The sequence below is a fragment of the Sabethes cyaneus genome, chromosome 1 (genome assembly GCF_943734655.1).
Source record: "Sabethes cyaneus chromosome 1, idSabCyanKW18_F2, whole genome shotgun sequence".
Lineage (NCBI taxonomy): Eukaryota > Metazoa > Arthropoda > Insecta > Diptera > Culicidae > Sabethes > Sabethes cyaneus.
In genome coordinates this window covers 109,974,028-109,986,222 of record NC_071353.1, presented here as the reverse complement: position 1 = coordinate 109,986,222, position 12,195 = coordinate 109,974,028, and the positions used below count along the sequence as shown (strand labels likewise).

The following is a 12,195-nucleotide window of genomic DNA, read 5'->3' as shown; positions in this document are numbered from 1 at the left end:
GGATGTTGCTCCAGTCGTTTCGCTCGCTCCGTCGCCACTAGTTAAGCAAGTGAGGCATCACCCTCCACTAGTGCTTACCCTCAGCAATCACCACTCGAATCTAACAAAAACTATCCCCTCTGTTTCGTATGACTTTCGAAATACTGATCACCGAAGCATTGCCGAATTCTTCGCCACTATCAACTGGTTTGATGTTCTCGACGGAAACGATGCCGACAACGCCGCCTTGACACATAATTGTGCACGCAATCGATCGTCACGTACCCAAGGTAGTACATTCGTCAAACAGCAAGCCCTGGTTGACCCGCGAGCTTCGCATGTTGAAGACTGAAAAAAGGGCTGCACTTAGGATATATTCCAAGTTTCGTACCCGCTCACTGCGTGATCAATACATAAAATTAAACACCGTATACAAAAGAACCAGTCGGACATGCTTTAGACGACACCTGCAGAGAATCCAGCGCAATCTGAATGTGAAACCAAAAACGTTCTGGAAGTATGTTAGCGATCAGCGCAAGGAATCAGGCCTTCCATCAACTATGATGCTCAATGGACAGGTTGCTTCGGAGCCCCAGTATGTCTGCCAACTCTTTGCCGATAAATTCGCCAGAACCTTTTCCGACGAAATCATCCCGGACGACCAAATCTCCCAAGCTGCTTGCAATGTTCCACTAGTGACTATGAATACTCTGTGTACGCTCAACATCGACGAAGAAATGATCTCTCGAGCCGCATCAACGTTAAAATTATCGACTAAATCCAGCCCAGATGGTATTCCGTCTGTGTTTTTAAAGAAGCACATTGAAGACCTGTTAATTCCTCTACAACTCGTGTTTGGTCTATCAATCACAAGCGGAGTATTTCCGCTTGCATGGAAAACCGCCCAAATGTTCCCAGTACATAAAAAAGGGGATCGGAAAGATGTCAACAACTACCGAGGAATTTCCTCATTGTGTGCCATTTCCAAGTTATTTGAGCTTGTAGTCATGACTCCGCTACTGTCGCACTGTAAACATTACTTGAGTGACGACCAACATGGATTCATCGCAGGCAGATCAACCACTACAAACCTCCTTTGTTTCACAACATATGTTGCCGAAAGTCTAGCGGATCGTGCTCAAACGGATGTCATTTATACTGATTTGTCTGCGGCGTTTGACAAAATCAATCATGCTATTGCGATTGCTAAATTGGAGAGACTCGGTATCAGCGGCAGTATGTTGCATTGGTTCAGTTCGTACCTCGTAGGTCGCCAACTGATTGCAACTGTTGCAGGTTTTGAATCAAATGCGTTTCCGGCCTCATCTGGAATCCCACAAGGTAGTCATTTAGGACCGTTAATCTTCCTATTGTACTTCAATGATGTCAACTATGTACTCAGAGGTCCTCGTTTATCCTTCGCCGACGATTTGAAGATGTACTTGAAGATACGTTCCAACCCAAGTAACAATTTGGGTTTTATTACACTCTTATGATGGTATTTAAGACCAACATTAATCTTAAAGACCGCCATAAGAGTGCAATAAAACTCACATTGCTGCTTGGGAAGGACGATACAATTTGTCTTCAACAAGAGCTTGAGACTTTTACGAATTGGTGTAATCTGAACTGCATGCTCATCAATCCTGAGAAGTGTTCCATTATTTCTTTTGCCCGGATCAGAGAACCCGTCATTTGTAACTACAAGCTACGCGGTACAGAAATCCAACGTGTCGACCAGGTAAAGGATCTCGGCGTTATTTTAGATAGCCAGTTATCGTTTAAACGGCATATTTCTTACATTGTGGACAAGGCATCCAGAACATTAGGATTCGTCTTCCGCATCGCTAAGAGCTTCACTGACGTCTATTGCCTCAAGGCATTATACTGTGGACTCGTCCGTTCGACTCTTGAGTACGGTTCCGTTGTCTGGCATCCATATTACCAAAACGGGATGCAAAGGATTGAATCAGTTCAACGCCGCTTCTTACGCTTTGCTCTCCGTCGTCTACCATGGTGAAATCCGTTCCAGTTGCCGAGTTATGAAAGTCGTTGCCGATTAATACATTTGGAGACACTACAGACACGAAGGAACATCGCAAGAGCTCTGTTTGCTGTCGACACGTTGCAGGGAAGAATTGATTGTCCTGCTATTCTTGGGGCGATTGATCTAAACGTGCGTCCCAGGGCACTGCGGAACAACTCAATGCTGAGGGTACCTTTTCAACGCACCAACTACGGACGAAACAGCTCATTGACTGGTATACAGCGAGTTTTCAATCGGGTTGCATTTGCTTTTGATTTTAATTTGTCACGTGAAAGGGTCCGTCGTAACTTCTCTATATTTTTTTCAACAAATGACGACTAAGAAAATTGTTAGTGTTTGTAATTGTAATTTCTTGACTGTGTGTGTTAGATTAAGCTACTTATCCAACATTGGGACTATTGTCTGTTGATGTTTATTAAAAAAAAAATTTAAAAAAGTATAAGGGTCCATGCCTAGTGGCACGGACGCAGGCTTGAAGTAGGACTACGAATGTAGAGCAATTCGTCTCCCAATCGTAACACCGGACAGAGCATTTCCCACCAATTTAAGCCGTTCTGCTTCCGCGACCAAAATTTGGGTTTTCTAGCTTATTTAATATTCTATTATAGCAGCTTATTGTCAATTGCAAGTAAAATTGTACCATCCAAAGTGCGATATCGCTCATAAAAGTGCTATTTTGCATTAAATCGTTTCGGTATCTTCGGCGCACTTTTTCGTTATCTTCCAAGCAATAAGTGCGCCGAAGAAACCGAAACGATTTAAGCTAAAATAGCACTTTTATGAGCGATTGCACACTTATTGATTGGACAATTTTCCTTGCAATTGACAATAATAGATCGATGTTTCGAATCCAACACGGTCGGCGTAATTTACACTCCACACCAAACAATAACCGGCTGCTGCCGAGTTTTACCACCTTTGCCGTGTCCAGAAAGGGAGATAAAATCGTAACTCTCATTATTATTTGTAACTCAAACAACGCGAAAATGATGCCGTTCGCAAAATCAATTCAACTGCTTCATATACTTATTCAGTAGTTCTTAAAAGAACTGATTGTTTTTTACCAGCTGTTAGTAATACGAATCGAAGAAATTTACTGCTTGGCAGCAGCTTTTTTCGGACCGCATTCTCCGTTAGAACTTGTTTTGGCTTTGGAGTTTTCGATGCCTTTGCTATGGTCTTCATTGACTTAGTAATCTTGCTTCTCACTAGCAAGTTTGGAAGGCGAACGAACCGGAAGCGCCAGTTCTTTGTTTGGACCAGCTTTCTCTTGTTGAAAACTAACTTCAAAGCCTTTTTCACGAATGTGTCCAACTTTGAAACGTCACAATTGTAGCTGGCGGCGATATACTTCTAGACGGCTTGCAACGAAGATCCGTTGACTCTTCGGTTTATTGGCGTCTCGCTTAGTGAATTTGGATGTCTTCGTTGCCTTATTCCGGGGAAGTAGCAACAGTTGAAGCTCAACGATTTTCGAGCGGATTCTATAGAGCGTAAATTAAATACAATCAAACTTTGATCCCTTTGATTCAAAGGGAATTTAATCCATAGCTCTTCTCCTATATATTTCTGTCATCCGTGTTAGGGAAGCATTGGCGTGGGAAGGCAAAAATTTTTAGCAAAAATAAAATTAAAGCAACGTCATGAGTTAGAAGACCGCGAGTCACCACATATTTAACGTTTTATAGATCAAATCAGAAGAAATTCTTCATGATTTAAAGAATCAGCGACATTTGGAAATTTAATTAAAGAAATTTAATATACAGAAAATTTTCATCTCTTCATAAACAAATTTGTTCGTCCTAAAAAGGACGGGTTGTGGTTGAAAATCCGGCCAGCAGAATGGCTTGAATGTTTGAAACAACACCTCCCAGGGCAATGGTGACAATGGTTACCGGACAGAGCATTTTCCATTGATACAAGCTCTTGCGCTCCCGCAACCAAATATTCTAATATAGCAGATAATAGATCGATGCTCCGGTACCAACGCGTTCGGCGCACTCTACACCAAACAATAATCGGCTGCTGCCGAGTTTTACCACCTTTGTCGCGTCCGGACAGGGAGATAAAATCGTAACTCTCACTCACTAAATCGTAACCCAAACAACGCGAAAATGATGCCGTTCGCAATATCAATTCAACTGCTTCGTATACTTATTCAGTAGTTCTTAAAAGAACTGATTGTTTTCTACCAGCTGTTAGTAATACGAATCGAAGAAATTTACTGCTTGGCAGCAGCTTTCTTCGGACCAGATTCTCCGTTAGAACTTCTTTTGGCTTTAGAGTTTTCGATGCCTTTGCTATGGTCTTCATTGACTTAGTAATCTTGCTTCTCGCTAGCAAGTTTGGTAGGCGAACGAACCGGAAGCGCCAGTTCTTTGCTTGGACCAGAAAATTTTCATCTCTTCATAAACAAATTCGTTCGTCCTAAAAAGGACGGGTTGTGGTAAATTATGTGGTTGAAAATCCGGCCAGCAGAATGGCTTGAATGTTTGAAACAACACCTCCCAGGTGACAATGGTTACCGGACAGAGCATTTTCCATTGATTCAAGCTCTTCCGCTCCCCGCAACTATTTGGTTCTAATATAGCTGATAATAGATCGATGCTCCGGCAACCAACGCGTTCGGCGCACTCTACACCAAACAATGATCCGCTGCTGCTGCTGCCGCTGCGCTGCGTTTTACTAGTTTGTCCTTGCCGAGTCCAGTGAGGGAGATACAATCGCAACTCTCTGCTGTCTGTTCGGCACCGTACCGATGCCAATGCGAAAATGATGCCGTTCGCCGGCTTACTTCTGATTATATACCAGAGCAAACGGCAGCAAGTTGTAACAAAGGCGGATCAACGTAGGGTAGAGAATCATAGACACGAAAGAAAGGCGGTACAACGTACAACGAAACCGTACATTGTTTGAACAAAACCGGTGTCCGGTGGTTCCTTAATGAAGAGCTACCAGTTTCTGCAGAGCAACCTAATATGAAGCATCGTCTTCATGCCACCGAAAACCAGTGGAAAGGCCGCAAAGCGCGATAGGAAAAAGAAGAAGAAGCCACGCCACTAGGAGAGCAACGCTATTTTCTTTCATTTAATGCCGACAGGGATGGCACGGCAACGGGCATGGCAGACGTGCGCTCACAGTTGTGTGTGGTTGTGCCGGGTGAGTTTGCCAAGCGCGCCGTCTCGGAAGGTACCAAAGTATAGCGGCCTATAGTAAATGTGTCTTGTCAGGCTTCTGTAACTATACAATTAGCCCTTTTTAGGGCCTAATATATAAATGAAGATGCAATTCGATTTTCTCACTAAACGCTTTGCCTCGAATTACGAAGTGGCGCAGTTTTCTTTTCAAAGAATTTTGCCAGGTAATGTGACTTTTCCGTTTCATGCTTTCCAGAAAGAATCACGAAATGGCATAATTTTGCATATGTAGGTAGGTATATGATCAGTTGTATTCATTAAGTATGTTATAGTACAGGACAATTATTCAATAACTTTTTCTGCTCATTAACGAGCGCTTTTATTGAAACTGTTGGAAATTGGTGTGGAACTTTTATATTTAATAATTTGGCTAAACTATAATGGTCTTTTCGACTCCATAATGGATCTGTTGTGGGAAAGTTGCTGGAAAGAAGGCAACTTATTAAAACAAAATGAAACTGTGAATGCTTGCATCTGTTTGTTCATTTGTTACAATAACCTGATGCTTTTAACATGAGTTCGCAATATTTGTCGTAATGCCGTTTAAACATCCAATTACTGTACGTGTTAAAGCTTGGATAAATAAACTGCCAACTTGTCATGTGCATTTTTAAATGAGGAATATCATTCATGAGAAAAATCAATTCAACTGCTTCATATACTTATTCAGTAGTTCTTAAAAGAACTGATTGTTTTCTACCAGATATTAATAATACAAATCGAAGAAATTTACTGCTTGGCAGCAGCTTTTTTCGGACCGCATTCTCCTTGGAACGACTTTTTTTGGCTTTGGATCGTTATTCTCGGTACCGATGCCCATGCGAAAATGATGTGGTTCCTCGGATTACCGTTGGTTATATATCAGAGCAAACGGCAGCAATTTGTAACAAAGGCTGATCCACGTAGAAAAGGGAATGGCAGAGAAGAAAATAAGGCGTGACTTTGTACGTTGTTTGAAGCTTCCAGTTTCTGTAGATCAAGCATTGTCTTCATGTCATGGCACCGACAACCAGTGGAAAGGCCGCAAAAAGCGATAGGAAGAAGAAGAAGCCACGCCGCTAGGAGAGCTACGCTATTTTCTTTCGTTTGTTGACTACGGCTCAGTCAAGCATAATATCAAGTTATAGTGAGTGTGGCTGGCTGCCGGGTGAGTTTGCCATGCGCACGCCGTCTCGGAACGTACCGAAACAGTCACCAAAGCACAAATACTCATAGTAAATGTATCTGGTCAGGTTTCTGTAACTATCCAACAATTAGCCCTTTTTAGGGCCAAATATATACATGAAGATGCAATTCGATTTTCTCACTAAACGCTTCGCCTCGAATTACGAAATGGCGCAGTTTGCTTTTCAGAAGATTTTACCATGTAATACAGTTTAAACATGACTGGCGGCTCGTACGCGCATAGTTGATAAACTTCCAATTTGTCATGTTCATTTTAAATTGAGGAAAAATGTGAGAAAAATCAATTTAACTGCTTCGTCTACTTACTCAGCAGTTCTTAAAAGAACTGATTGTTTTCTACCAGTAATGCAAATCAAGGAAATTTACATCTGGGCAGCAGCTTTTTTCGGGCCACCTTCTCCGCTGGAACGACTTCTTTTGGCGGCTTTCGGTGCCTTTGCTGTGGATTCCATTGGCTTAGTAGATTTTTGTTCGGGGGCAGCCGCATATTTACTCCAGTAGTACAGCTTTAATCGGAGCCGCATTTACAGCAGTTAGCAAATTTAATTTGTTATCGTCCGTTTTATCAACCTTGAACGAATCGGAAGCGCCTGCTCTCTTTGTTTGGACCAGCTTTTCGACCTTTTCGACAGCTACCTAATTTCAAAACCATTTTCACGAATGTGACCAAGCTTGAAACGTCACAATTGTGGCTGGCGGCGATTTACTTGAAGACGGCTTGCAGCGAAGATCCGTTGATTATTCAGGGCATTGATAGCAGCGAAAACCATATCGTTCGCTGGCGGACGAGTCGATGGCTTCTTCGGTTTGTTGGCGTCTCGCTCAGTGAATTTGGATGTCTTCGATGCCTCATTCCGGAGAAGCAGCAAGCAGCAACAGCTAAAGCCTAACAATTTTCGAACGGATTCTATTACAAGGCGTAAACTAAATACAATCAAAGGAAGCTTAAACTAGCATTGGGCGATACTGTATCTGTATCGAAAAAATCGATACTTTTGGGCCGATACATCGATATTTTGGATCGATACTGAGTGTCCCGATACCGGTCAGTATCGATGCTAAAACGCCGATATTTGTATCGATACCTTTATAGTAAAAGCTAGAGAAACTAAAATACTTATCCTAATTAATAACCTTACTTATACTAATGCGATGTCCGTTAGGATTTCACCTGCATAACAAACTCGGTCCATGGCTGTTCGCCTCCAATTTCTCGAATGTCCCACACTTTCCAGGACTTGCTCCATTAAATGGAGTCCATTTGGTCTAACCGTCGAGCACGCTGCGTACCTTTGCCACCTTGTACCAACCGAATTCGAGGCAAACATCATTTTTACGGAATTGTTTTCCGGCATTCTCACAACATGTCCCGCCCATTGTACCCTTCCAGCCTCAGCAACTTTCTGAATACTGGGTTCGCCGAAAAGCTGCGCCAGCTTGTGATTCATGTTTTTCCTCCATACACCGTACTCACATACACCAGCAAAGATGATCCTAAGCACACAACGTCCAAAAGTGGCCATGGCCGCTGCAGTGCGTTCAAGTCTCCGTCGAGCATTGGCCACGTTTCGTGCCCTTAGACTATCGGTCTTATTTGCGCTTTGTACATGGTACATTTGGTACAAGGATGAAGCTTGCCAGATTTTATGGTCTTGTAGAATCCGTAGTAAGTACGACTTCCGACAAGAATGGTGAGGTGCATTTCTCTGCTGCAGTTGTTATCCGACGTCATCAACGACCCGAAGTATACAAACTTGTTCACCACCTCGAACTTATAGAAATTAAAATAAGAGGTGTACCTAATTAAAAGTACGGCGGCTAATTTTTTTCGATAAATAAACTAACTCTGCAAAAATAGATACATTCCTAGTTCCAGTCTTAAATCAAATTTTAAGTAAAACTTCATTTTCAATTTGAAATCCAATTTCAAGTCGGATTTCTTGGGCGATGTAAAAAATCAAATTCAATTTCAAATCCTATTTCAAGTTCAATTCGAAGTTCCATTTTAAGTCCGATTTAACTCCAATTTCTGGCAAAGTTGTAAGCATAATTTCTAGTCAAATTTTACATCCAATTCAAGGTTAGTTACAAGTTAAATTTTAAGTTCTCTATTGTGTCCTATTTCAAGTTCAATTTCATGTCTCATTATAAGTTCTATTTCATGTGTAATTTCAAGTCCAATTTATATATTGTAGTCTGAATTGGTCCAAACTTAAGTTTAACGTTCAATTTTAAGTGTAATTTGAAATCCAAATTCAAGTTCCACTTTTAGTTTAATTTTAAGTTCAATTTAAAGTCTTAATTCCAGTTCAAATTTAAGTTGAAATTGATGCAAACTGAAGTCCAATATCATTTGATCATCAATATCCCGCATTTTGCACCTTACTGAACACCGCAGTCTAAAAGTGCGACTGGCACAAAAACTGCGACAATGCGAATGTTGTGAGTGAGAAAGAGTAACAACTGCAATGTTGCTGTTTTGTTTTGTCATATACATTGGCATTAGAGAAAATAATCTGGATTAATCCAGGTACAGCTGCAAAGCACAATATCAATTTGAAGTTCTATTTTAAGCATAATGCCATGCTTAATTCTAAGTTAAATTTCAGTTCCCATTTCAAGTTCAATATCAAATTTAATTTCAAGTTCAATTTTAAGTAAAATTTCAAGTGCAATTCCTGCTCCGATTTTAAAATTAATTTCAAATGCGATCAATTAGACAACTCGCAAGTTGCTGAGAACTACTCGCACTTGCTGAGTGAAGCTTTGCTTTCCTCAATGGAGCTAGCTGTCTTGGCACTCGAAGATGGATGTCGTTGGATACGCTAGGCCGTCAACCGCGTTGTTAAGTGAAGAAACCCTGAGTGCATGGAGTGACTTTTGACGGAGATGAACTGGAAGGGGTTGATGAATTCATAAATTAGGGATCTCTGGCAACCGCCATTAATAATACGAGTAAGCAGATTCAACGACGCATTCTAGCTATATCTGGTCTACTTTTCCCTTCGTAAGTGATTTCGATCAAGGAGCATAAACCGTACGCAAAATATAAGTGCATTTGCCGTATTTGAACGCAAGGTGTTGGTAACTGGGAGCAGAGAGCGGTCCAGACGTATAAACCACGAGCTGCAGGCACTACTTTGAAAGATTCCCATCGTACACCTGCCGGCTGGCATGTTGTACGAATGCACCATCGACACCAGGTTGAAACTGACTTGCGAGTTCTTGATATAGCAAACAAATTTCAGCAATGTTTAACTTTCATCTGTCTCAGCAAGTGTTACGTTCTACATTTATTTTAATGTTTCGATGTTTACTGTTTCGATGTTTTCGGTGCAATTTCCATGATAGTTAAGATTAGCTAACTTCGCCATAGCGTTCATACTAGAAAGCATTTGGCTCCACAGCGCGCACGAGCACGAGGCACCTCGGTTAAATTAGATATACCCTCAGCCATTAAAAAAATAATTCACAATTCTCCTCCACCTCAATACAATCCGCAAGTCGCACGAATCATTTCTAAAAGGGGCAGTTTGGTCATCGCTGATCTGAAGTCTCCAAAACACTTGTAGAGAAAAGTGTTTAATTTGGTTATCTGTATGGTTGTAGAGGTACATTCTCAAGGTCATCATATTTGTCCAGTTTTGTATGGCTTGTACCTTCTGTAGCGTAAACAGAAGTGGAAGGGGGTTAAATTAGTTGGTTTGTCGAATATAAATCTTAATCCGCATGTTTGGGCAGAAAATGTTCTGATTTTTTAGTTCGACCGATATGGTTACCTCGTTTAATATTCATAAGTTCCATTTCTAGCATTTTTGTCTGTAAGGTTGCTGAGTGGTCGATTTCTGGCCGGCCCGGCCGGTTTTTCACTTGCAAAGCCGGTGACCGGTCAATTTGGCAAAAAATCGGTTTACCGACTTAAGAAAACGGATTTGTATTTTTTGTTCGATTTTTAAAATTTATTTTTTATTTCCATCATTCCGCTAGATTTTCTAATAAATGTATTGCAAATTGCATCAAAAACGCGAAATGCAAGAAACTTGCAAACATTTTGCAAGCAAAATTCCAGCAGTGAGCCGTCAATTATTCATGTCAATTTATTGGGATTGACACTTGCAATAAGTTGACATAAATATTTGACAGCTCGCTGCTAGCATTTTGCTTGTAAACTGTTTGCAAAATTTTTGCATTTCGCGTTTTTGATGCAATTTGCAATATTAGCAATCCTGAGCAATTCGTTGCAGTTTCCGGTCAAAAGAGTTTAAAACCGCAGGCCTGACCAGTGCGACATCAGCTATTATTTCGTTCCTAACGAGATTTCGTATGAGTAGGAAAGAGAATCAACAGCAGCAAAAGCACACGCATATAATTTTCTAAAAATTAAGCTTATTTAGCTTAATAAACTTAAACAAAACTATGGTTTTCTTTGGGGTTGCGTGTACCCTGCCAGTGTATCGATACCACTGGTATCGATGCTTACCGCCCGATATTTCAGTCGGATCGATACTTTTTGAAAATTTGTATCGATATTCGAATATCGATACTTCTCGCAGTATCGCCCAATGCTAGCTTAAACCATAGCTCATCTCGTATATATTTCTGTCATCTGTGCTTGGGAAGCATTGACGTGGGGAGGGAAAAAAATGAAAATATTGAATTAATGAATGTTCGTCTAATATTTTCTTAATTATTACATGTCTGTTAGGGAAACATGTAATAAACTATGTAGAAATGAATTTTTTGAAAAATTTCCAATCGATTGATACCAATATCTCTAGAATCTATTGAGGGATGACTGAGTTATAAGCGTGTAAACCATAACCACTTTTCGTTACATGTTCCCTTTTCGTTTTTCTGAAGTGCACCCCAATATAGAAATCAAAGAAGTAGTCCTACTTCAAAAAAAGAAAAAGAAGTCTTTTATATATATATGGACAGACTCAAATACAGTATTTAGAATGGATATTGAAAAATCGTCAATCGTTCTTAAAATTAAAATATTCTACGCTTTGATTTTTAGTTCGTTGAATTTCAACCCTGCATTACTGTTCAAGGTTTTTGTCAGATAATTGCTAGTGTGTAGAATACTTGTAGGAGTAAAACAAGCAGCTTACCAGAGGAGACACCCGATAGTTTATGAATAAAGTGCTTCGCATTTTCAACTGAACTAAAATTGAAATCAATTTAGACTAACACAGCTATAATCAATGAACTGTTTCACTAATCGAATGCATTACCTTTTCTAGGGATCAAGTATGCCTTCCAACGGAAGCCTACCGAAATTTCATTGGCATGGAGGACTGGTGTCAGAACAACTGCCTGCGTTATCCACCCAACTGTCCGGAGTCGGTCTGCCATTGTCCGTAAGTATTCAGCCAATATTTCATTCGAACGAGTTCAATTTATGCAATTTAATCCGCTCTTATAGACAAACCTGCGACGCGATCGGTGAGCTGGAAGGACGCGATGGAGCCGATGTGTACTGTATGGATGAGTGCCTCACCTACCAGTCCAAGTGTCCAACGGAACGGTGTCACTGCTACTAGTTTGCTAGTGCTACCTACTAGCCGCCTAACGAAATTTTGAACCGCACAACTAGGAAATCTGTATTGGAAACTGTATAAAACCCGATGAGATTAGCACGACAACCAGTGGGGTAGCAATTTGTGAGGAAGTGTGAAGTCGTTAAGCAGAAGATAGAATAAACGAACGGAGGAAGAGGGATAGTGGGGGCGATAGTGTATATTGAACGCATAGCAATTTGTCCGATATTTTTTAAATGATTGT

General features: G+C 40.8%; 1 protein-coding gene across 1 annotated transcript in view; it reads left to right on the top strand.

The window, feature by feature from the left end:
* LOC128734263 (uncharacterized) overlaps positions 1-11,954 on the top strand; it is a 30,447-nt gene extending 18,493 nt beyond the window's left edge. Inside the window, exons 2-3 of the mRNA XM_053828348.1 lie at positions 11,655-11,771; positions 11,837-11,954. Of these exons, the coding sequence (XP_053684323.1) occupies positions 11,655-11,771; positions 11,837-11,954 (235 nt within the window). The remainder of the gene's footprint in view (positions 1-11,654; positions 11,772-11,836) is intronic.
* The last annotated feature ends 241 nt before the right edge of the window (positions 11,955-12,195 follow it).